Below are 25,892 nucleotides of genomic sequence, written 5' to 3' on the forward strand. Positions count from 1 at the left end.
CCGTCTTGTCGCAAATGCGAATGCTGGCAGCGGCTATCGGCGCGCTCTCGCTTCACTAGCGGCGTGCCTGGCGGCGCGCACATCGCCCCTTATAAGTTCTTGGCATCGCGGCCAGCTTCTTATCCGTCACGTGACAAAGCTACAACAACCTTCGTCCGGATACGCAGATTTCATAGCGTGTTTGTGTGTGTGCGTGCGTGTATCCGCCCTCTCTTCGTGCATCGGTTGGCGCCAGGCGTCGGCGTTTGAAGGACGTCGACGAAGCGCGAGGCGCGTCCCTCGTTTGCGGAAGGCGTCGTCTTACGCCGGGAGGTGAGCGTTTACTTTAAGCTGCTCGCTTGCGCGCGCTTGTGTACTGCGGCGGGGGCGTGGAGACTCGGACTCGAGGATGCCAGCGGTGCGTTTTGGTGTAGGTTCTGGGCGAAGCGCGAACACGACGTGGGAACTTTTTGCGACCGAGGGCAGGTTGGACGTGAAAGGGTTGTAACTACAAAGGATAGTTGGGCGAGTTGGTGCTGTTCTTGCTGTGACATAGAGGATGGACGTAAACTACGGCAGTGTGAAAGTGGATGGCGACAGAAGCGTTGTAGTACGGGAGAGCTGGCTGATGCTCGTTGACGCTTTTCGAGACTGCGTCCTTAATTTGAAGTTGCGTTTGCAGAGTTGTGCCGCCAGTACTCGGTAAATTGGGTTGCTCTCCTCGAGAATGTAGGTCGCAGCTCCTATCTTTACCCACTAGTGCCCGTTTCATTGCCCGCTCGCCTACTCAGCCGCTGATATTGCCGCTTTGTCTTGCTTCGTACTGAAGTGATCTATTTATCTTTTTCTTTCATAGAAAACGATATTGCTTTTGTTGCTTTAGAGAGCTTTGTATACTACTCAGCATAGCCATCTAATTTTCTGATATCTCTCCATCTTATCTATCTGAACACTGCGTTTCTTCATCACTTATGTGAATATAGATGAGTATTTGAAGGACCCAACGGGAAGGCTGACAGAGGGATGGAGTGAAATGGTGCTCCTGTTTATAGGCACGAAATGGTCAGTCTTGCAACCTGCTCCGAATTTTTCTTGTCCTTTAGTTGGGTAAATAAACTTTTGCCGGTTGTCTCGACCTCGGGAACGTTTGTTGCGTTAAAGCGTCATTGCGTTTGTTGCAAACGTATACATTCGATATGTGAAGTCGGCTTTACTTAACTTTCGCTCGATCAGTTTCGAAACACTGGAGTCAAACTTAAGTACGTGAAGAAGCCTATTTATAAGGCTAATTCGACAAACATGGTATGATGGACAAGCGACAAGATGGCACGGGCGCCCGTTTGTTACTGGGTACCGCGTGCGTGGAGCTGCTACGATGGTCAACGTGCCCGTCTTTTAGGATCGAGGACACTGGCCCGACCTTGTCTCGTGGGGTACAAGCAGAACACCTGTAAACGCACCCATTAATTTTAGCTTTCCACACACACAAAAAGTCAGTCATTGATGCGTCGTAAACTTTTTCTTGGAAACTCGCCTTGCTTAGCCATGTTATTTCATAGTTGTTCATACTTGACAAATAGTGATTTTAGAGACTATGAATCGAATACGAATTGAATGTCAGAAGCGAATCGAATCGTAAATCGAATAGTTCTCGAATAATGAACAGCTGTTACATTTCTTACAAAACGATGTTCACAAACTTGTATTCTTATAGTTAACAAGTTTCTGTCATTACATAGTGCAAAGCGTTATGAAGCGTTGTTCATTAAAAGCGCAAATGGAGCAATAGGAGCAAAGTAGGTTCTTCACATGCATGGCAATCTTCAGAGGGCGAGTGATCGCTGTATATAGCCTATAAAATATGGCTATGTAAGTGACGTAGCCTGTTCCACTACGCAAGTTCTTATGTTTTACGCCAATGCTATGTGCGTGAGGATAAGTTTAGCTTAGTTTTGCTCCAATTTTATATTTAGTGTGTAGCGTTGGCAGCAACGCGCTTGACCAGGATTATATGCTACGAGTATATCGAAGTCCATTGCTCTTGTACTTTCTTAGGCTCGATAATGTTCTAGTAAGCCTTCCTCACGAGTTTGCGTGCGTGTCATAAAAGTTTAGTTTATTCATTTTATATGACCGTCGTTCCTGCATGAAATTCTGCGAGGAGCCGCATTCAGCAATACAGTTCACAGAAGTACTAAAACTCTAGACTTTGTCCAATTACGGGTTCTAATAGCTGTTTTTTTTTTCGGGGGTATAGAAATCACCTAACGCGATATTAATGACGCTCGCAAAAATTCACGATGACGAGGATAATTCTGACAACACAAATGCATTGACCATTGACCGTGTCGTAGATTCTTTGTAGTCTGTTAGAAATCGACGGGCTTCGAATCTAATTCTTGCATTACACCACCTAGGCGTTCACAACCTTGCCGGGGGCCACAATGACGGCTCGCATCGTGGATGGCGTGCTGCAATCCCCGTTCACGCTCAGCGACTTCGAGGACATATCTGTGCCCCAGCTGATACGTGACCGCCTGCAGCGGTATGCGGACAAGGTGGTCGCTGTGAGTGCAAAGGCGTCGATAATACTGATTGTGTTTTAACGCTGTATTATCGCGCATTCGTTCAGTCGGATACCGAAATGCGTGTGCTGTGTGACGACATCTCCCGAGTTTGTAGATGTTATAGCCGATGTGTTGGAGTGACCTTTCAAGTTATCGCAGATTTTCGATGTCGTGCCCACTCGGCTATCTTCTTACAAGTATGTCCAGATTTCTCATTTAGAAACCAAAACCAAACGCGATTAGCTTAGTCAAAATTTTGTGAAGAGTTCATAGCCTTTGGGGCAGATTCATAAAGGAACGACGCATGAGGGTAACGGGGCTGGTTATATAAACATGAGCGTGTGTGAACGAACGAAAACCACTGCAAGTTCATGTACGTTTTGTAAATGTGGTAACGTCACTTTTCTCGCCCCTACAGTGTCTCTCATAACTAATTGTAGAGCTGCGAGACGTTAAAACTCGCTATTTAATTTTAACAGCGGCTACTAGTAGGAATGCTGTGGTATCAATTTGATCAAGACAGCTACAGTAATTACGAGACGTAGTTACATCCGGTAGTAATCGCATGCATGTCAAATCAGTTGAGCACAATGCCAAGCGTACTGGCCGCTTTTGCTACGTGACGTCCGATAGTAGACGCCATTTCTAGGGATCGAATCCTGCCATGGCAGCAGTAATAATTATAGATACGAAAAATGAGCGCCAAGATGTGCCCGCCTCGGATGCGACCTTATCATTGCTAGGCAGCTCAGCGGGGCGTGGCATTTCAGGAATCGCACGACGTTTGTGCGCTAGCGTGAGGAAGAGCGGGTGCGAGAGAGAAAAAATGCCTGGGGGCTTATGTTCCTTGAATATTTGATACCCCTGTAACACGGGCAAACTAAAGTGCACTTTGAGAGAGTGCACTTCGGCGCGCTGAGTGTCATTTTGCCGGCTCGCTGCAACACGAGAAACAAGTGTTATTTCCAATCGGTGGCGATGGCGATCGGGAGTCAGAAGGCAAAGCAAATATCTCTTAACTTTAAGATGCCTGCACAGAAATAATTAGTTGTTATAAACAAAATTTACAGTCAACTTAAGTGCAACTGAAGTAATTCATTGCAACCTCAATAACAAGATTAATCCTCGCAGCACCATTCGGAACGACGCGTTCCGCCAAACTGCGCGGCCATTACCCGGCGTGGTCATGTACAAACAGCCCGAGAACGAAAGTTCTCGCTGGTGTTTTTGTTTTCGTCGTGTGGCACATTTTATTGCCTTCTAACGTTAGCAATGAACAAGAAAATTAAATATTACTCCTGTCTTTGTTTTCAATATTGCTCATTTTTACTCATTGCTAACGAGCCTTTACCTTGCGCAATTCGCATACGTCCGACGTACCTTTACATGCAGCGATCACCAAATGGCGCGTCAGTGCCCACTGCTTCACCTGTCTCACCGTGCGGGCAGCCATAGTCGAAGCGCAAGCAAGCTCGACCTTACTCCGCAGTGCCGGTACGCCTAGGGACAAACGCATACAAACCAAGCAAAGAAATTTCTCCTCCGTAGTACCTCGGCGAAGTAAGATATTCAAGGAGCAAAAGCCACGACATTTTGTCTCGCACTCCCCTCTTACTCGCGCCTGCGCACAAGCATCGGGCGATTCCTGAAATGTCACGCCCCGCTGCGCTGCCTAGCAATTGTAATGTCACGCCCCAGATCGTCAGTCACTACAGCGTTCTCTTTCTGAGCACACGTCGCGTGCTTGAGTTCCAACCCTGGATGCCGGAGTATTTCTATGTGTAACTCTGGTGCAAAGTTTATTTACAAGATATATTTACAAAGGTGCCCCAAGCGCAATTTAAGATGGTGATGGTCTTCCTCGCCATTTTTGCGGCAGTCTCGTCGAGGCGGCCTTCACGTACTGCTGTTGTGTACAAGTATGATGGTGCTGACTGTGAACGCGCTGCTGCATACTTGTTTTCTGGGACTTAGGATCCTTTGAGAAAAAAAAAAACCTTGAGGTGGTTAAAGCTAGCCAAGGACTTCAGCTATGACGCCCTCAGATAGACATACTTTGCCTTTTGTATGTGCGATCTCCTGAACTGCCATGCATGTGTCATAAGTGGTATATATTAGCAACACGCGCGGCTGGACTGTTCGTTTCAACTAGGCGAATACAATCGCACAGAATACGCGACATTCAGTATGCGTACCTGATGTCGTGTTTTGCCATGTGCGATTTTGTTGTCCAAGTGTCAGAAGTAATGTATTCTCCCATGTGGGTAAAACAATCGCACATGTACCACTGCTCTGAGTGCATATTTATATTGCATTAAATGGGGCTACTTACACAAAGAACGTAACTTTCTTTCAGAGTGGCGGGCACACAGTATGTCACAATTTGAAGGATTTGTGCATCTTGTAGGCCCACAAAGGAGTAATTAATGAAACCATACATGAGAAATCGTTGCCTTGATTTAGGACTAAATAGGTATAGGCTAGGTGTTCGTATAACGAAATTTTTGCATCGCGTGCGAATATTCAAGAAACACAACCTTTGGGTATCGAGTATTCCGATTCTCGAAAAAAGTGAAATGCAATGTTCTGTGGAGTCTGTTGGGCAACAAAATGCTTGTTTGCGTTATTGAATACCTGTAAGGGCATTAAAACTGTCAAGTCAGCCGGGAATCTTGTAAATAAGAAACATTGGAAAGTACCTTGATATACAATGTATGTGTACAGTGAAATTAAGAAAAAAAAAGGAACAGCACTTCCCAGGTGCGTGAAATATAGTTCTTGTTGAAGGCGCTTTAATGAGCACAATATTTCACCACTGCACGTCGTGTTCAATGATTTAAAATGCGGCGAGATTTGCCACACGCGAGATTTTGTCCCAGCCAATTCGTAGGCTGCTTAAGGCAAGACATGCTTACAAACTGCTGGCAACTATTGTGAAATAAGTCTTTCCATTCCTCCATGTTTGTTCGGAAACTGTATCCGTGTGCAACAACTGCAGTTCTCCTGCACCAGAATCACTCAAACGAGTCCCGATTTTCAGGAGTCTTTCTCCTTGTGGCAGTCCTCTTGCAGACCACAAGAACTGTTGCTGTCCCTTGTATTCGAATAAAACAAATGCTCGACAATCTTGAATGGTGAATTCTCGAATTGAATAGCACACTATTGAATTCGTAGTAAAAATTTCCAATATTCGCACACCTCTAGAATAACCTTCTGTACAAATGCTATCGGAGAGGAAAAAATATTTTTCCATGTAACTTCAGAGTGCCCAATGATTTTTGTCGTCGAAATTTCCCGCGCTGGCAACTCTTTTGGCGTTATGGCATAGATGGCGCCAAGACCCGGTTCCGCGTGAGCCTCTTCCATGACGCGTCGATCAAAAGGTTTGAGTTCCGGGAACTGTGGCTTAACGCCGAACCTCGTCGCGCGCCCCGGAAGTAAAACCTCTCATAAACAGTGTATAGGATGCCCCAGTTAAGGTACGAATGCGTGGGCTATGCTCAACCATTATATAGTTAGGCATAAAAGCACGATGTTGCTTGACGCTGTTTTTATGGGTTTCGGAGAAAAAAGTTCACGCTCGTGATACGCGAGAAAGCAGTGACGTTTGACGTTGTTTTTTAAAAATAAAGTTATCAGACTATACTATGCCTACGGAAAAGAAGAGCATCGTGTATTGAGCACTTTTGGCTCAAGGCAAAACGAATGGAACGTGATATTAGATGTTTATTGACCTCTACTCTCGCAGTGTCCTTGAAACCAGCTCTGAAAGATATGGCAACTAACTTGCGTGATATGCACGCGAGCGTAAGCGAACACGAGGCAGTCGAGTGCAAGAAACGAGCACCCGCTATAGGATTATTACGCAAGTCATTGCATCATTTAAAGAGTATATTCCTATGGCGAAGTTTCCGGCACAGTTGCACTGGCTCGATGTTGTCTTTAAACATTGCTTCCTTTTAATTGCCCGTTGACGTCTTAGCCTTTAGCGCGGCCTTTAATTCGTGTGAGGGCAGGCATTGCCGAATCCTTTTTCTATCGTGCTTGCATTTTTGAAGTGATGCTTTATACATGAATCTGTTTGCGTATGTTACTCCTGCTCTGATTTAGTCCTCTTTAATTTCAGTATTCGAGATGGCTTCTTCAATAATGCAAAATTATTCAGGTCGACAAGAATCAGAGAAGCTTTTCCTGTGTCCGTCAACAAATCATGCAAGCTCTGGAAAGCAACCAAACAAACGTAATAATGAAACCACAACGAAGAGCTCAAAGAAATGTTCTTGCTTGGATGGGGCTGTCCGATAAAATGTATGCACTATTGCTCGGCGACTGTATCTTAACTTTTCTCGCGGAAGCCTTACGCGCAATTGGAGCTTTCCAAGATTCAGTCTCACTAAAGGGTTGAAAGCAGCAAGCTAGCCATCGCATTAGACATTCGATACAGATGTGCAGCCTTATTTTAGACACTGCCGGCTTCAAGCTTCGATGAGTTAACCTAGCTCGTTTCGCACAACGAAACACCGCGTTGTTCACGTTCATTTATGAGCGGTTCCACGCAAAGTGCAGGTAGGATAAGTTTCTGTAAAGAAACACGAATAAAAGTGTCATTGTGTCGGCATTAGCCGAAACAATTTTTCGGCTTTGTGCTGGAAACGCGTTACTCGAATAAATTGATTGTCATCCGGTTTGTCCGATGTGTGTTCTGCGACATCCGATACGTCATTGTACGCAAAAAGCGCCTCAATTGTCACTCTTTCATCACTAGCCAGGTGTGTTTGTAGCCAATTCGCGAGTGTCCTCTGCTTTAACTTTCCTCTTATTAAGTGATCCCGGGAATGTTTTTTTTAAATACGAGCGATACATTATTCAAGGATACGTGGCCTTGTCCAACGTTAGTTTCTTGGTTGTCAAAGTATTTTTTCAGAGATAAGAGTGAGGCACTTGCTGGAACCGCTGCACCTGTCAAATAGCGAGCACGCTGTAGTCCAAGGTAAGGTAGACGCGCAAGGGACGTTTACGCTTCCGGCTTGAGCTGCTCACTATTGCCCTTCCGTTAATCATCATGTATTCTTTTAATTAAAATGATATTGGTTATTCAGGAATGCGCTATAATGCCATCTTTGAGTCTTGTTTTGCCTGATACCATTTGTCCCGGTATCTAGATGACCTCACCATGCCAACTATAACGTTTAGACGTATTTGGTCGTAAGCATCGACATCAATGTGCCTTTTGAACAAGTTCGCATGAGGCTGAAAAAAGAAATCAATTCAGGTCAACCCAGTAGGTCATTAGGAAGTACGTTACTTTCGCCTGACCCGCCGTGGTTGATCAGTGGCTATGGAGTTGGGCTGCTGAGCATGGAGGTCACGGGATCGAATCCCGGCCACGAAGGCCACATTTCGAAGGGGGCGAAATGCGAAAACACCGGCGTGCTTAGATTTAGGCGCACGTTAAAGAACCCCAGGTGGTCGAAATTTCCGGAGTCGTCCACGACGGCGTGCCTCATAATCAGAAAGTGGTTTTGGCACGTAAAACCACATAATTTATTTATTTACTTTCGCCTGGTCACTTTGTAGACGAATGCACCGGTATGCATGACGAGTGGACACTGCAATGGCTCAATTTTATTTCCAAAGTCATTTGAAGTGCGAGTAGCAGGCCATGGTACACGTTCTGCCGTGCTAGTTTCACGAAAGCCGTCTACCTCCTTGCCGCCACCGAGTGCGTATAGTGCTTGGGTGCCACTCTACATTCCTCGTGTGAAGCACGGGGATAGCGTAAGCTTTACGTAAATAGAGTATTGAGTCGTTTATAATCTACTGCAAATGTGCTACGAGTAGATTGCGTAGGGAATCCGCCGTCCAATATTGTGTCGGTAACTGTCGGAAGAGTGCATTCTCCAGTGCCACTTGAGGCAGTCTTCTCTCGGCCAGTTTGAGCGTTGGGTACTGATAAGCATTCGGTCGCTTGCGCCCGTCCTTGTCCGATAAGCATTGCCAATAATATCCGCAAGACGATACAGAGCATCTTGTTACACACACCCTAGAGAAATTCAACACGAGCGGGCACTTCCTAGAGCCCAGCGGCCGAATTGTCTGGTGCGCTCCCTAACCGCCGGCATTAGTACTTGAACCACCCTTCCAATTTGAGTTTTGTGCGTGCACATTTTGAACACGTTCCTGGTGTATGAGCTCCTCGGCGTTACCTTTGCACGTTCGGCCGGCACAAGCAACACACTCCCGTGTTAACACTCTTGGCAATCCCTCGTCGTGTTTTCGACAAGCATGAGTACCAAACGAAGGTATATGTTGTTGCGGGGCCATAAAAAGCGGTACAAATTTGTCCCACTAAGATTCGGTACACACCAAACTTTGTCACTCCGACCGAGCTGCTTTTCGCTTCGTCACGACAGGTACAGCAAGTGTGCCTCAGAATTATCGCAAAATGTAACGGATTACAATTATCTTGGTCCTCGGAGAAGGCGTCATGAAATTATCCCAGTAAGATTCAGCACACGCGAAAAAGCTGCGTCACATGGCCTAGCTGCATTTCGCTACCTGCGTCACAACGCCAGGTGCGGCGAGCGTGCATCAAGTATCCCAAAATAGTAACACAATTACAATAGTCCTCGGGCTCAGAGAAAGGGTCACGAACTTGTCCCAGTAAGGTTCTGTACACGCGAAAGTGTGTCACCGGGCCGAACGGCTTGTCGCTAACTGCGTCACAACACCAGGTGCGTCGAGCGCTCCCAAAAACTACCGAAATCAGTTACAATAATCTGGGGCTCACAGAAAGCGTTCCAAACATGTCCCAATACGAGTCATTAACTCGAATTAACTGCGCCAGGACGGCTGAGCTGTCTTTCGCTAACTGCGTCACACGTCTAGGTTCCGTGCCGTATGCCTAATTGCTTGAAATGCGTCGCAGGCTGTCAAAAAAAAAATTTCTCAGCTTGCCCTAGTCTAATAGTGCAGTGCTGCCATGATGAAGTGCAGAAGAAACTCAAGAGTACGCTGGGAGCCCAACAAACTAGGCTACAAAAAAAAAAAAGACAGGCATACGGGTCGCCGAACAGGCCAAGACTCACATGTGCAGCCGGACGCGCTCGCTTCGGTGCCGTGTCTGACGCATGCATCCGGCGCGTCGTTGGACTGTTGCTACGTAACGCAAGAAATGTAAGTCGCAAAATATAACTTTTTTTATACGCCGGTATATTTAGTGTCGCCACGAACGAATAAAAAAAACGTGTTAACTTTATTTCATTTTTTTTTCGATGCTAGCGGCAGCAAATGGTCGACAATAATGCCAGCGTGAGGTATTTCCTATTGCCAGTTTTCGCCGAGTGTCCCCTTTTGTTGAATGTCTTCCTCTACCACACACGTTCTAGCACTGATGCTTGGTAAAATGACCTGGCTGAGCTGTTAATTGTTTCTACTGGATATATCGCGGGTGCACATGGCAGTGGCTACTGCCGGTCTTCTGACAAGTCAGTTATACAGTAACATGCATTACTACTACACAATCACTTTATTTAATAAAACAAGTTTGATGCACTGAACGCCCAGAGTCGATTGCGTCTATTCAGCTGTACAAGCTCGGCGTTTAGCATATGTGAATTCACAGCTGGCTAAAAGCGTTACTCTTCATTGAATATTTTATAAAAGCAATTATTCAGTCCCTTGTCCTGGCGCTTGTCACCCCTGGAATGTTTAAACACCTAAAAGACCCTTAGTACCAATTCCAGGCGGTGACTTGGTGCATCGTGGCAACAATATTGAAGATCGCATGAGTCTTCATGTCGCTCACTGCATTCAGCATTCACCGGGAACCGTACTTCAAGGACACCCAAACAAAATTCTATAAATGCATGGCATTCTTACAAACAACTTAAGCTTGGTAGCCACAAATGTAGCCTCCGTAGGCTAATTTCGCTTTGGTACATGGGCAATGTACCAAGGCTGGACTGGCACTATGTCACAGCACAATGTTGTGTATTTAGTCCGGGTTGCAGCGTCCGCATGTCGGCGGTTTTGGAATGCAAATACGTCACTGCGTATTTAGACTGGGTGCCTATCAAATAATATCACGTGGCCAAATATGGACGCCTCTAATACGGTGTTTCAAAGAGCAAGTGAAGATTTTGCAGACTATCCGAAGTTGTTAGCGTACTCAATGAGCCGCCCCCGGTGTTTCAGTGAAACTTTTCAGTGAGGTTTCAAGATTTGCGTGAAGAGATGAATGCACATTTGGTTAGTATACTTAATTTCCAGTGGTATAGCAAGTGGAGGAAAGGGGTGTTTTAGCGTCTGCTCGTCAGCGCCCCCCCTCCCCCCCTCCCCAAATTTCCGCTGCTTATGTCTATCTAATGAGGTTTGTTGGTGCCTTCAAGCAGATCGGCACTGTTTCTCCCCAGGAGAATCGGCTTCGTCAGGCAACGACCCTTTTGGTCCCTCTCCTGATTCGATCATGTATGACGTAAAAGTGAACTAGACAAGCCTCTTCTCTATTCTTATTTGCAAGTCATAAAAAATTGAACACTTCCATTGACACGAAATAGCCCCGGCTACGCTACTGATTCCCATACAAACGGCTGACTCCCTGTTGAATTTGCAGATCGACGTGGACACGCATCTGACAGGTGCCGAGTTCCTTCACCGCATACGCCGCTCTGCGGCTGGGTTTTCCCGAGAGGGTCTAAGGAAGGGCGCTCGGGTATGCTGCCAGCTCGGAAACACTCTCGACGGCATCGTTGCCGCCATGGGCGTCGTATTCGCCGGTGGTACGCTGGTCATGGCCAAGACAAGCTTCGTTGAGAGTGAGTGCGCTTACTTTACAAAGCACGTGCACATCGCCGTTACAAAACGTTTTACAACAAATTAGCCGTGTCGTAAAGTTTGAGTGGACGTGCCCCTGTGGTACGACAATCGTTCAGAACGGCTGTTTGTAATTCATAAGGAACACGAACGCTTCATTCCTCACGTAAGTAAGGTTTCTCATGTGAATAACTCCACCGCATATTCATTTTTTGGGGGTTTCAGGAGAACTGCGGTACCAAATAGAAGACAGTAGCTGTGAGTGGATTCTAACGGACCAGAGTAATTCATCCAAAGCCTTGCAAGTCATGGAGAAGATACCACTGAAGGTGAGAAGCGCTCGACTTACCGCGTGTCAGGCAGTCCGTATAAAGGATTGTAGAGCTTTCAATCAATACACGAGATTCGTTCGCATTCAGCGAAACCTTCTGTGGCATACAACTTACTCCTGGACGTGGGTACAGTTTAAGAGGAAAATATGGTGAATAAAATGTTCTCATTAAAATTGAGCTCTAAGGCCAATTAGGTATATCAGGGAGGAGGAAGGGGCGTATTCAGAGCCGTTCTAGGTCCTGCGCGTCCTTGGTGAAAGCCATGTGCGAGTTCAGAATTACCCGGTCGGAGGCCGCCGATTTGGTCGCATTTGGTCGCTGGTCTCAACCATGCTACATAGGACATCATTCGCACCACCTTCAGGGTGTTGTCTCGGGGCTGAGAGGGCCGCTGGTACCGCCAAAGGAGATGGACTATGGTAGGTGGAGAGCCTGGGCACCCGTGTGACTTCCGCGACACTGCTTGGTCAGCGGAGGCTGTTGAAGGGCAGGGTTCCTGCGACAGGAGGGTGTCAGGTGAGCGAGAAGTAGGGGGTCTCCCCCGATTTGGCCAGTATCACCGCTACCACTCGAGCACGTTCACTGGGATAACGAAGCAGAAGCGGAGCCCATGCAGAAGCACCGGCCCCAACCCGGAACGACCCGCGGGGAAGTGGTTCTGGGTCTGGACGAACACTCGCTAGAAGCTCCATGTTGAAGCACCGCTGATGAAAAATTTGGAGCTCTTAGTAGGCCCATTGCTAACGCCACTTCACATCTGATATCGCCATGAGCGAGTTGCAACATATGCGACAAATGACGCTCAACATGACTGCGTGAAGTATATACAGCCCCCATATTAATTAGTCAGCTAATAAAAGCGGTTAATGAATAGCAGAGTTCACGTGCTAGTAGCTATAATCAGTTTATCAGCTGGGTAGTCAAGAACTCGTCGATGAGACAAGAGGCGACTAAGAATTCCAGGTTTAAAGCAACTTAACCATTTTTTAGCCTTCCGTGGCGTAGTACACCGTTATTTCAGGACATTTTCTCTTGACAAACCACCATTTCCTTCGCGATTGAACAGCAGAGCACACAAGAACGACAGACTCATTAAGAAACTGTCATTTCCTGTTCGCCGTTATTTTGTCCATCGAGACATAAGTCAGGATAATCTCATCCTGGTTTGAGGTGTTGACCGAAATTCTTAAGCTCGCACTTTATCGGGCTAGTTTCACACGTCATAATACCTTGCCAGAACTTCCAAGTGGACGGTTCTATTAGCTGTCGCTCAGCAGTGTCCAAAAATTAACATACGAATGCTTCGAGAATTTTTTCGCCTTATTGGTTTTCACTACCGGACATAGTTTATAGGCTCTTCATCTCGCATGAGCATTCCCATGCTTTGACGGAGGCTAAACCCCGCGCATTTCCCCCGTGCACAATACGTTAGTATTTAGGTGTTTCTGGTTATTTCTGGATGGTGAAGGCGTTATATCTTTATCACAATTCATTTAATATTGTTAACCTCTTCCTTTTTAAGTTCCGTTTAGTGGAAAATCTTTCCACGTATGTCTCGATTGTAGTGAGGCACAAGTTAAGAAGACAATAGATCCTCCGCCAAAATGACTGAAGCGCAGCAGCCGATTGCCGCTGTGACTAAAGAAATAGTCCCGCCGTTGCGACTCGGCCCAGTTCGAAGAGCGGGCTGCCATGTTCTCTGTCGGTGGGTTCACTGGCCGTCTTGCTTATGACGTCAGTCTAGAGTACGCGCGCATTGGTGGAGCTTCGTGTGCATCCGGTTTTGAGGGGAAAATGTCGCTGCCTTCTAAATTTGTACCTGACTGTAGTTGGCAGAATCTATGTGGAGCGAAATTATAGAAAGTGATATATCCCACAGTAACAGAGGCAAAACCTCGACTGATGGGAAAGCCGACACCCAAGAAAAATTTATTTAGTAAGTGGATTATTTTCTTCAAATATGTTCTAAACTTGGTTAATTGAAGCTATGCGGAAGGAGATTAAGAGTGACGTTATCATATTTGCTGCAGTCGCTTGTTACAGCGTGTATTTTTGCATTTTCCACAGGCGTACGCCATAGGAGATGTCTCCGGCTTCGTGAATGTCCTCAAGTTTCAGACTATCGGCGAGGAATCGTGGCAAGGCGAGGACGAGCCCTATGACACGGCCGAAGACGTCGTTGTGATTCTCTACACATCCGGCACCACGGGCTTGCCAAAAGGCGTGGAAGTCTCGCACAAGAATTACGTTCACGTATTTCTTTCATTCAGGTACAAAACAAAAGTTATTTCCATTAGAGAGCCTTGTCTGACCGAAAATGTTCTCACACTTCACAAATAGCGAAGTAGATGGGAAGGGAAAGATTACATCACCTTTCTTTTGGTCATGCCAGAATTTAAATTTAATGGGCTTTCTGGCGGGATGCAATTTACTAACTGGTTTCGTTTAATTTTCTTCTCTGGGAGGAAATGCTTTGTCGCTTTTATTTAAGCAAAAGAACACCTACGAAATATTTACAATCACATGAAGCCAACAGAACCTTGAAGTCAGGGAACACATAAAGGAAGTAGCTTTTATTACTAGGGAATATGTTCTTATTTCTGACTTCTTTGTTTGTTGCCTTCGTGAAATTGTAAATAAATAAATTATAGTCGCGCTTCGCTTCGTGAACCCGGGTCAGGCGCAAACGTATGGGTGTAATCTGCAAATGGGTGTTATTCCCATGTGCGTAACCCGCATTCCCGCAGTCGGGGTCGGCCGACTCTTGCTCGGTCTGCAGTCGCTTGTGTTACGGCTCCATCCTTCTGGCTCAGTGATCGGCCTCTCGGTTGCCAGACGAACCCAGTACATCCATAGCGCCCACAAGCCCGTAACAACTGCCAGAAGATGGGAACCCAGCGCGCCTCCGCCTACCCTCCTCACCCGCGATCCTCCGGTCCTCCCTCCTTCCTACGCACGCTTCTCTTCTCCACCTCTAAGCGCACTCCTCCGTCGCTCGCTTCCCTCCCAGGTCAGTGGTCTCCTAATGAATCTCGCCGATTTCACAAGCGGGGAATGTACGCTTGGGCGTAAGAAAGAAATCGAGACCCACGATTCCCCTTATACTTCTCCTTCTGTATAAAATATGGAGAGGAAAACAAGTTAAGAATCCTGAAGTTTTGACATCAGAATGATAACGGCGTGTGTAGGGACCGAGAGGAGAGGCTAGCCAAAGAAGCTTCACTTTTAAAAGAGAAGCAAGTTATTCACTACCCACGTAGGCTGGCACCTCTTCCAATCGCGTCAGTCGGAGATGCTACGTGTGTAGAGGTGTGCGATGCAGAGAAAAAGTGGCACCAAAGGCTTTGCTATCCTGAATCACGACAATACGATGACATTTAGTCTATGCCAGAAAATTTAGTTGCACGATGCTATTTGAATTGTACACCGGGGTAGTGTAATATGTTCTCGTTCTTTAAAGGGCTCCTTTAATGCAAGTAGGAGAGTATGGCATGATAGCTTTCTCAGAACAGTTGTTTTATGCACGTAAATGCCGGTGTGCATTGTTTTACAAAACGGTGGCGTAGCTTTTGTTCTTCAGATGACATTTTAGTTCTTGAGCGCAGCTGTAGGACTCCACGTTTACTATTTGACGGCGTACATTACTCGAAGAAATGTAGCGTTGTCAAAATTGCGGGCACTGCAAACGTTAATTTACAACTGAATTGCGAAAGGATGTAGTTAATTTGGTAGGGCGTCCGTATACGTTTTAACGTGGCGTTTATAAAATGCGGGTGGCGCTGTTGAGATGTCACTTTGTGTGATTAAATGAAACGTTGCCTGCTGGAAGTAACACTGTTACACGTAATTTTTCTCTCGCAGCAAGTTCGAGTTCATTACGGACGACGACGTTTACCTCGCTTGGAATCCGCTAACTCATGTGTCTGGCTTCGCACTGAACGTCTTCGCTCCGTGTTTGGGGGCTACGGCGATCCTGCGGGAGCCTACCTTACCCCTAGACAAATTTTTGGATGTCGTTCGAACATACGGGGTGCGTATATGTCTCTTCAGTTTTTGTTTCGTGCCGTAGATTGCAAATAAACACGCCTAGATACCGAGGTATCTAGGTATCGAGCCATAGATGAGGCTAGGGATCGAGTAAGAGAGAGATAAAGAGAGAGGCGCTCTTGAGTACTGGCGGTTATCTGACGGTACGCCTAACCCGTTAGTATGAAGTAAAACGCACAAGGAGATACGACAGTTAAGGTGCATATGACACAGCCTACCGATGTGTTATGACTAACGCCAAAGGCGTCCCGTCGGCGTTAGTCGGCACCTAGTAAAATATGAGATATTGTTGGACATTTACTGTCCGTTCCGCTCAGACCTGTGCACATACACACAGCAGCTCAGCAGGAACGCAAGTGTGTTTACAGAATGCGTGCGCACAATGCTCGTGCCAGCAGCGGAAGGCCAAATGCTGTGCTATCCTGGCTCGATCCGCCAACGAGCCGATTGAGCGGTGCGTCTATTTCGATTCGTCGGCTTTGCAGCTAATGAAGATATTTGCAACAGACTAAACACCCGCGCACGATCGGCGCATGCGCCGTCGATAGCTGGCTAGCGCGACGACGATGGTACCGTTGCCAACGGCGACAACGCAGACGCACCTCGAGCACTAGTGCATATAAACGCTTAGAAAATGAAAAGTGCCGTGCAATGATTGCATGGTTTAGAAGCTTGTGCTGCAGCTGCTGTTGCTCCAAACCGAAAAAAAAGGAACCGTTATACTTTACTATTGATTAGCTACATGTTGAAATTTTGCATAAATACGACTATATATTGCAGCCAATGCAGAATATTGGATCCAGCGTCTCGCTCTCTGCACCATTAAAAAATATTGCGGGTCCGTCTAATTTGAAAACTTGCTTCGCGAATAAGAGCCTCTGGTGCCAGTGTACTTTCCTATGTTGCTTTTACACCCGCCATGGTTGCTGAGTGGCTATGGTGTTAGGCTGCTGAGCACGAAGTCGCGGGATCAAATCCCGGCCACGGCGGCCGCATTTCGATCGGGGCGAAATGCGAAAACACCCGTGTACTTAGATTTAGGTGCACGTTAAAGAACCCCAGGGGTGCGATCGGAGATGGTTGTTCGGCGCGTTCGTTCGGTTACCGGCGCGCGCGATTGGCCTACTCCGCGCCGACGTCGCCAGCCGCGGGGCGCCGCCCCGTTTTTGGTTACGTCAAAATGACGACACGCTCCTGTCAATCATCCGCCCACCGAGCATTTCGTCCGAACGGGACGGGAGTTGAGAAGTTTGGAGCGATCATACGGCTTCGCATGGCGCGTCTGGTGGATTGGATTGGATCCAACAGGCGGCCTTTTCGGCTGCAGAATGGCACGTTTGAATCAAATCCATGGTTTAATTCTAGAAAATGGCGCCTCCATTGGAAACTTAGGTTGTTGCGCTGGCGTTTCTAGAGGAAGGAGGAGAGCGGGTGGCGGTGCGAAACGCGTTTGAAGAAATGGCAGAAAGTGAATTCCGGCGTCGTTTTTGTTTCTCGAAACAAATAATTCGTTGGTTGTACAGAGAAATCGACAACATCATCGGTGCCAGCGAGCCGCTGGGATGTTGTCGCTGCCTCTTGAAAAGTGCGCCATTCTTCCCGTCGTTTTCTTTTCTTTTTCCTTCTCGCTGTGCGCGACACCACCTAGGGACGACGCAAAGAACCTAATAGTTATAAATTGCAGTAGTCACACGTACTACTATTTGAAAACGTGTTTGGGCTTGAGAAGAAAAAATACATTGTTTTAGATAAAAATTCCATTCAATTGGAAGACGAGAAACATTTGGCTTTGTAGTATACTGTCTGCAAGCATACGACAAACGACGGAAGTAAACTTCCGGGGAGGTCACCGCTTCCTGATTGGCTGCTCTCTCCGCCCCGCTGTCACAAATTTTGCATACTGCAACTTTGTGACGTTGCAGCAACTGAACAGAACGCGTATCGAACAAAATATCTCCGATCGCGCCCCAGGTGGTCGAAATTTCCGGCGTTATCCACTACGGCGTGCCTCATAATCAGAAAGTGGTTTTGACACGTAAAACCCCATAATATAATTTAATTTTTTAATGTTGAACTCCGCAAGAAAGCTTCGCCGTAAAAGCGAGGCACTCTTTCGTACCTATTAGCGGTGAGGAGTTACGGAGTCGCCATCTGTCGGAAGCGCCTCCCTTACGTAGTATGAGGGATCACGCGGCGCGCTCCTCATAGGTTTCGCTTACCGCACATGAAAATGCCACGCGGCAGCCCTCCTGGACATTTATGCAGGTACTCTCAAAACGAGCGAAATTATTACGTCACGGATGCATGTAAGCGCCAAAAACACTTTCTCTCGGGCAAGCCAGCGCAATGAGACGTTTCGCATGTTTCGGTACGCAGTTGCACTAGAAGAAACCGACGCATCCGAAATTCTCCCGAGTGCAACAAGACACTGTGGACACCACTGATAATTTAAGCCAATAGTATATATGACGCCCAGCATGTAAATATGTAGTTATCTTGCCTATCTAAGTACTCACAGCAAATAAAATCTTGTTGTCATATACCATGCTGCTCTTTAACAATAGTATTTACACCTCGAAAACCACACTTAAGATACACAAAACAAAACATTATTCATGAGCCAATCACCCAAGAATGCTTCGCTTTACGTTGCTGTCAAGTGGAGTTTAGTCTGCCTGATTTCTGAACTACCACTATACTGCGGCAATCCTGGTACTATACGCTCGACAATTTGTCGGTTCTGACGTGCCTTGACACGAGCGCTCCCACATTAGGACTTCAACTGTTCAGAACTTGCTCGCCGGCTTTTTAGAGCGATAGCACTACTACTCGAGGTACTAACCCAGTTCCGTAAACTTGACCTTCAAGTTCAGTCAAGGTCAAACGGGAAAGCGCAGAGCACCGTCGGCGTTCTGCCTGGTAGCGCCGAGCAGCGTCTTGCGTTTTCTGTTCACCTAGGGTGCATGCGCTTGCATGTAGGCTCCCTGCGTTAATCCCATTTCGTGCGCCATCGAAGGGCGACACCTTCAATGCTACTGGCACTCATCGCGCCAGCCTGCTGTGACGCCTTGAGCGCAACGCTAAACTATGCTATCGCTTTCATTGCTTCGTCCACCAGGTCACAACGATGGTGGGCGTGCCAGTGAAGATGCAGATGTTTGTCAACGAGGCAAAGAGCTCAGGGCGAAAGTTGCCGCACATAGATAAGATTGTGTTTGGCGGGAGCACCGTGTCCAGCAGCATGGCGCGCGATATCTGCGACATGATGACGCCGTCTACGTTGGCCAACCTCTACGGGATGACCGAGACGTTTGGCCTGGTCAGCGCTACCAAGGTGGGCGAATTCATCGTAGACAACATGGGACTCCCTTGCGCTGGGTGTGAAGTGAAGGTAAGTGAATTGAACGACGAGCCAAATACAAGAAAGCCAGTGTAGCATGCATTGGGTGTCCGTTGAAGAACCCCTGGTAGTCGCTTATTACCGGGGTTCCCCTCTACGGCATGCCTCATAATCATATCGTGGTTATGACGCGTAAAACGTCAGAATAGTGTAGACGTTGGTTCTTTACAGAATGCATGTTCTTAAAGTGTATTTTCACTTCTAGCAGTCCTATGTGCGGGGTATTTATTCCTGGTAGAGCGCTATCATATCATTCCTATACTTCCCCTTTTTTATTACCTTAAAAAAAATACTATTTCCGAATAAGCTTAAAGGATGGCACAGTCCTAATGGCATATTAGGTGGCATTCACCGTATCGAACGCTTTCATGCCAGTTAACCTTATTACGGAATTTTCAAGTTCGAGGGGTCCTTTACAACCAAAGTGCAGATGTAAGTCAGAGGCTGATTAAGTGCTTCCTAGTGCTTCTAGCTAAAATACATTTGAAATGTTTTTGACTATGCTGTGATAGTTTTTTGTGATGGTTTAAATCTAGAAAAGGCTAGCGCGCTCAGCTTGTCTAGTTTTACGAACTTTCACAGCCCATGCTATACATATGAGCTCTGGGCAAATCGCTTGCCACAAGGGCTTATGGTTGCGTTCCAATGTTTCAAGCTTGGTGCTAGATTTTTCCCCCTAAAGTAGTCATTGCCGATTAACTTCAATTTTTGTAAAACAGTCGGAGAAATTTGTAAACGTTTCGCTCAGTTGGTAGAACACGCCGAGGTGCAACAACTACAATCGAAATATCTATAGCAGCTGCGCGAAGGGCATTTGAGCACTGCGCGAGTGTTAGGATAGACGAATCGAAGTTTACTGAGCTAGACACATTTCTATACGAGCTAAAACTGAGCTAAAGGTTCCTTGTAAGAGCATCTCTTCACTCCTCTCATGGTTGCCAACATAGTTCTTCCGAAGCATACGGCCTGGCAAGTGTCACGCATCTTAAGCACACAACCAAGCGCACTCGTGCCCAAACACGCGTGCACGAGCGCCTTTCACTGCAACTAGTCCACCTCATCGCCGTGTTCTTTATTGGAATGTTTTGATTCCTAGTAGATCTTATTTTCATTGATCCTCGCCTACACTGCCCAATGTCGTATTCCGGTTGTTGCTCACGGTGTGTTGCGCGTCTTGCTGAATGTATTATCGACTTGTTGCTAAGGCAAAAAAAGAAATCCCGAAAGAGCACGCAATGGCACGTTTCGGGAAAACGATAAGACCCAGAAAATGTTCAAGGCACCGGAAAGGCTTGGCATGCCGTGGGGTTGCCGTTGTCGACAGTTGCACCTCTGCTGCTGCTTTGTGCAGTCACTGCAGTCTGCCCTATGAGCAAGCACATAGTGAAACAGGACCACATGGAAAGTTAGAAGGTGGCTACCATATATAAAGTATAAAGTGAAGGTCAGTAGCTCAGAAAAGTGGCAGTAGCAGTCTCGTCGTATTCTAATACTCCAAGGAGAGAGATCTGGTTCTGTGAATGCCGCGTTGTGTGCAGGAGCGCAGACACATTCGTTTATTTGGTCATACGTCACGAAGACTGGAAGCGGCCAGAAATAGTCGTACGCAAATCGTGTTTCGCGAATGCTTTGACGGTACGTCTGCATGGCATGTTCTAGGTGGTCGACGTGAACAGCGGAAAGCTTTTGGAGCCGTTCGAGCAGGGAGAACTCTGCGTGAGGGGTCCCAACGTCATGAAGGGCTATCACCGCCGTCCCGAAGCCACGGCGGAAGTGCTTGACTGCGACGGATGGCTGCGGACAGGTACGTGCGAGTGTTTGAAGACGAACACAAGAGTGCCGAAAAGAAGCTGAAGGTCTTCTCCTGTCTCGAACGTTTTGTGTGAACTTTCTTTCTTGCCGCCTCCTTCCTCCTCCTGCAGCCTTTCGTGTTGGCATGGAGAGTTCTGATATGTAGAGAACTCGTGTTTTTTTTCTATTGAGAAGTGCATACCGCTTGTCTGCCTAGGAGTCTGCAAAAACAAAAGGTAAACTGTTGAACTAAGTGCAGGAGAAAGTAGCCGTTCAAAAGGTTTAGGGTTAGAGAATTCTGTGGTTTTGTGGCGTGATGCATACTAACATGGACCGACATGTAGCAGTGCGATGCATAGGCAGTTGGAACGCAAACTGCATTGACTATATTGACGCTAAGCAAAGAATGTGTTATAGAGGGCTATTTATGGCTTACGTTCATGTGCACGAATCGAAGTTAACTTCTTGATTAGCAAGCACACGTGACTTTGTTCCAGAAGAAAGCCATTGCTTTGTTAATCGTCTGTACCATCAACTGATGCTCACGCAGTCAAAAGTATGCACGTGGTCCAAAGTATGATCTTTCGATTTCGTCTTCCGCGCTCACTGTAGGTTGGTGGAAATAGGGACGGACTCGTGTTCAAAGACAGTGTATTTCATTGACATGTCGAAGGTCAGAATTTATTATTAGAAGTTTGGTCATATTACAGCTTATTCTACAGAAGCAGGTGCCATAGCCAGTGTATTGGGACCTCCAATGTATTCAGTAAAGTCCCCAAGGTGACGTTAGGCATCAGACCGAATACATAGCACGAGGCTCACCACAGGCTGCATGCTGTGACGCATTGGTGCATAAACGGAAGCAGGTAAGTATAACGGCAGGTGCATATTATGCATAGTTCAGGTTAAAGAGGAAACAATTGGGTTAAGAATTACCTTATGCGTAGAAATAACAGGGGAATGAAGACGCGTGAACTTCGTGAATATACGCAAGGCCATGGGTTGAATCTCTGATCACGGCGGCGTATTCTGATTTCGGCGGAATACGAAAATATTACTGTGCAGCTTTGATAATATAATAAAGTCAGATGATAAAAATTTTTCCGACTCTTCTACTATACTGCGTCTCCGAAGCCCCTTTGTTATATTGTGACGTCAAACCCCCTTCCGTGACCAACAATAATCGGTGGTTTAGCTAGTAAACAAGACAAACAAATATCACGCAGAAATTCCCCTGAGAATAAAGTATGCGTTAACATTGTGCCACTTCATCTCCTCACAGCCAGGTGTCATTGTCAGTGTTATGAAACTTGAATCCGGTGAGTACAAACGACAACGCTGCGATGACACGAACTCCATGGTGCGCATAGCGTTGCAAGGAACATTGATGACGCAAACAAAGTACTGCAGGTGGTGGCACCAGATGCGCTGATGACGTTCCGATCATTATATATCGCTCTTCTGCGCCTTAACCATCTATCCGCGGTGAACAGTTTTGAGCCGGGATCAAACGTACTCGGCCGGAGGCACCGCCGTGCGGACCATGCCTTTAAAGCGATCTGCGATGCCGACAAACAGTGCCGGCTGCTGATAGGTTCACACGCTTTGTTCTCACCGATTACATAGCTTTGTAGAAAGACAACTGGGCCCGTATCTTGAATGTGATCTGCGAAAGTGGCTGAGGGTGGCGTGTGTGCTGGGAGCTCCGTGGGCGCGGTGTTCTCGCCGCTTCGTTGGCGTTGAAGGGAGCGGTAGCATGAAATTGAATTCACTCGCTATTGCGGGCGCTGTCTTGAAAGCGGTCGTCTTGCGGGATGGGTGGACAGAGGGACGGGCAGTTTTCACGTTTGGCAAGCGTAAGAATGCTTATGCACTTAACTCCCTCCCCTCCCCCCCCCAAAAAAAAAGAACGGAAAAAAGCCAGAACACACAGCTTATTGCGATAGTGGGCTGGATGTAGCGAGGTTCGAAAATTGAGGCACTGGAGATGATCGGCTCGGATGCAATAGACAAGGAGATTGGTAGAGCTCAGAACTTCTATGGAATAAGACTACCGATCTATTACGATGCTCCGTAATGCGAAATTTCAGCACAGCTCTACGCCCGCTTTAATTTCCCGATATGAGGTAAACAATTTGTCATGTATGTACGTCCAGTTACAGACAACTCTTTTATTTTCGGCGACGGCGCTCCGCTTGTGCTTCGGCGGCGCACATCTCTGGATACGGACGTCGGCGCCACTGAGCCTCTGCTCGGACAGCTTTTAGTAGCTGCGCCGGATGAAGCACTTCCGCTGGTTGCGTCGCTCCTTGTTCAGAAAGAAATGGCTGACACTATTTTGTATTATGATAATATTGTCACTTGGTGGTGACAGTGAAGAATGACACTGTGTCGAAACTGAGTTGCGAATTTACCTCTTTATTAGGTGTACGTGTGCCCAGCGAAACAAGTAACTCAAGCACACCAATAGCGGCAAGCAGAACCGGCGATCGTCGAAAGTCTGACTTGCAGGTCAAACGCACTGGCTTTGATACACGACTCGTCGAAGGTTTCAGTGTAATCGCGTGACTTCCAGAAAGTACCATACAATTCGCGTGGGGCATACAAATTACTAATACCATGGCGCCATCTTAGTCTAGTGCGTTACACTGCTTTCCTCCCCACCCTTTCGCCGTACTCTTTCGCCTACTTTCGAACCTATGCTTTCAGTGTAGCCTTCTCCTCCATTTTCCTAATCACGGTCTCCTCCATTTCACGCTCCGCGTTCGCTTTCATCTTTCGCTGTGCTCATTCGCTCGATTACGCCGCGGAACGGAGCCTGGGCACAGCGACGCTCAACGCAGGAATGGGCGCTTAAGAGTTGAGCTCTGAAAAGAAAAAGCTTGAGTTGGACAATTTACTGTTGCAGGGAACTCGCATCTGCGCGGACGTAATTATTGGTAGGACGAAAGTCTAAAAGAATAGAACGCGTGAAACTAAACCATCACTAGAGACAATGCGGCTACTTGGTAACGAGTCTTGCTTGTGCGCGCAGGGGATCTTGGGTACTACGATCGCGAGGGCCACCTGTACATGGTGGAGCGGTTGAAGCAGCTCATCAAGTGCATGGACACCCAATTGGCCCCCAGCGAGCTCGAGGAGATTCTGCTTACTCACGACGCTGTCACCGAGGTGGCCGTGGTTGGAGTGCCGAGTGCCAAATACGGCGAGGCGCCTGCTGCCTGCGTCGTGCTGAACACCTCCTACGCCGAGCCGCACGACGTGATCGAAGAGGAGTTGAAGAAGCTCGTGGCTGGTACGCGTTGGCTCTTTCATTACACCAATATCCATGTCGCACGAGACGCTAAATTTACTCGGCAATTAAGTAAACATATGCGATGGTAACTGTGGTATAAGCGGAGAAATGTAATCACATTTGTTAGTTCTGGAAGCTCATTGGAACATGTCTCAAGACGTGCTTACTGTTTACTGAACTACAGAAAGAAACAAGGAAAAAAATATTCAGTTCGGTTTTAGGCTTTCTTTGTTGTTGGAATAGAAATACTTGATCTAGCCCGTCATTGACAGGCATTTCTGCGCATGTTCGTTATCTAGTCGTATCAGCTAAATTTTCTTCACAATTTGTCAGATTCGTACATGTACCGAGCACTGCGTTGAGTGAGTTCAGGGAAATAGACGATTCGTTTCGTTGGTGGTAACTCTGCATGCATTAAGGTCTCTAAATTTGAATGCACCTACAAGTCGCTTGCGACTTCCGGTTGAAAGAAAACGGCAAAACCGCGCAACAGGAGATCAGAAGCAGGTAATGTCCGGACAACAGTACGAGTTAGTAGTCAATGTTGTTTTCATGGCATCGCTCGTTTTCTTTATGCTCTCGCACGCAGGGCAAACGGCCGTTTACAAGTACCTGTACGGTGGAGTGATCTTCCTGGAGTCCCTGCCGAAGGCAGAGAACGGAAAAGTACTTAAGAAGGAGCTACTTGCTAAGTTTGCCGATAAGCCAATTGTTTGAAATGTGTACTTAGACGCAACGTGTACATATTGCCTGCGCCGGACCTCGCTGCGCCCTTCACTGCGTTTGTATTGTACAGTTCTGTTTTTGAGTGCCAAAATAACTTTTAATAAAACTTTAACGCATACCTCTTAATGTCTGTGCAATTGTCATTAAAACACGCAAGAAAATACATGAAAAAATACAGCAGGGCCACTCATCTCGCTCACTAGTGAAGTACTTGACACTGTGTTCGCTGAAAATAGGCGTCTGTGCGACGCAGGAATGACTCTAAGCAACGCTGCTTTGTAACCTGTTTGATACGGCGATGCACCATTGCATGATCCAGGAAGGAGGCGGTTGCAGGCAAAAAGTGACAATAACCGATGTCGTCTGTATTTGTACAGATTCCATAAAGGGACTTTGCAACGCATATCACGATATGAGTTCGGACTCACCTAAGCGACAACCAGGCAAGAACCACACCATAAAAACACGCTTCGGCTTCATTATCAGTTACCATTTGTGGTGGTTATTAAAAATTGGGGCCCTTGTTCGCCCTTACGCTTCTCGCTCAGGCCACTTATTGAGCCGCAGTCCTCGATTTAGTTTAGGCAGGTATTGAGGTGACTGGATCATCTGCTGGCAGATTGAATAAAACAGAGGCGCAATTCCTGCTTCCGCGCATGGAGCACTGCATCCCAGCGTCCCACTATCTGTGCAGACTACTGCACAGTCCCCAATAGTCCCCAAGACTGGTAGGTGGCGAGCGCCTCTGACTGCCTGCTGCTGTGCGCATACACATCGAAGCATTCACCGCGTCTTTTCTTTTCTCCTTTTCTTCTTCCTCAGTGTAGGGTAACCAATCGGGAACTTCTCTCGTTAACATCCCCGCCTCCACTTGTAATCGTTCCCGTCCAGTGAAGCAAGTTTCCTCATTTTCAAAAAGGTATGCGCGTGGTCAATTAAGC

The 25,892-nt window shown here is 47.0% G+C and overlaps 1 protein-coding gene across 2 annotated transcripts; it reads left to right on the forward strand.

Moving 5' to 3' along the window:
* On the forward strand, positions 1 to 25,077 carry LOC135902406 (uncharacterized). Of its 2 annotated transcripts, none has more exons than XM_065432424.2 (10): positions 1 to 397; positions 2,397 to 2,546; positions 11,161 to 11,362; positions 11,586 to 11,689; positions 13,760 to 13,962; positions 15,554 to 15,722; positions 18,858 to 19,130; positions 20,799 to 20,943; positions 23,965 to 24,225; positions 24,815 to 25,077. In XM_065432424.2, the coding sequence occupies exons 1-10, from the start codon at positions 389 to 391 to the stop codon at positions 24,940 to 24,942; spliced, it is 1,644 nt and encodes a 547-aa protein (XP_065288496.1). In that variant the 5' UTR covers positions 1 to 388; the 3' UTR covers positions 24,943 to 25,077. The 2 variants fall into 2 exon arrangements, with proteins under 2 accessions (XP_065288496.1, XP_065288497.1); XM_065432425.2 differs by having other exon boundaries at positions 3 to 312.
* Positions 25,078 to 25,892: the final 815 nt, after the last annotated feature.

The sequence above is a fragment of the Dermacentor albipictus genome, chromosome 1 (assembly GCF_038994185.2).
Source record: "Dermacentor albipictus isolate Rhodes 1998 colony chromosome 1, USDA_Dalb.pri_finalv2, whole genome shotgun sequence".
Taxonomy (NCBI): Eukaryota; Metazoa; Arthropoda; class Arachnida; order Ixodida; family Ixodidae; genus Dermacentor; species Dermacentor albipictus.

Excerpts from the sequence above, each read along its gene's own strand:
- LOC135902406 (XM_065432424.2), top strand. Across the intron at positions 13,963-15,553 it reads CACGTATTTCTTTCATTCAG|CAAGTTCGAGTTCATTACGG; the intron begins GTACAAAACAAA and ends TTTCTCTCGCAG. Across the intron at positions 15,723-18,857 it reads ATGTCGTTCGAACATACGGG|GTCACAACGATGGTGGGCGT; the intron begins GTGCGTATATGT and ends TTCGTCCACCAG.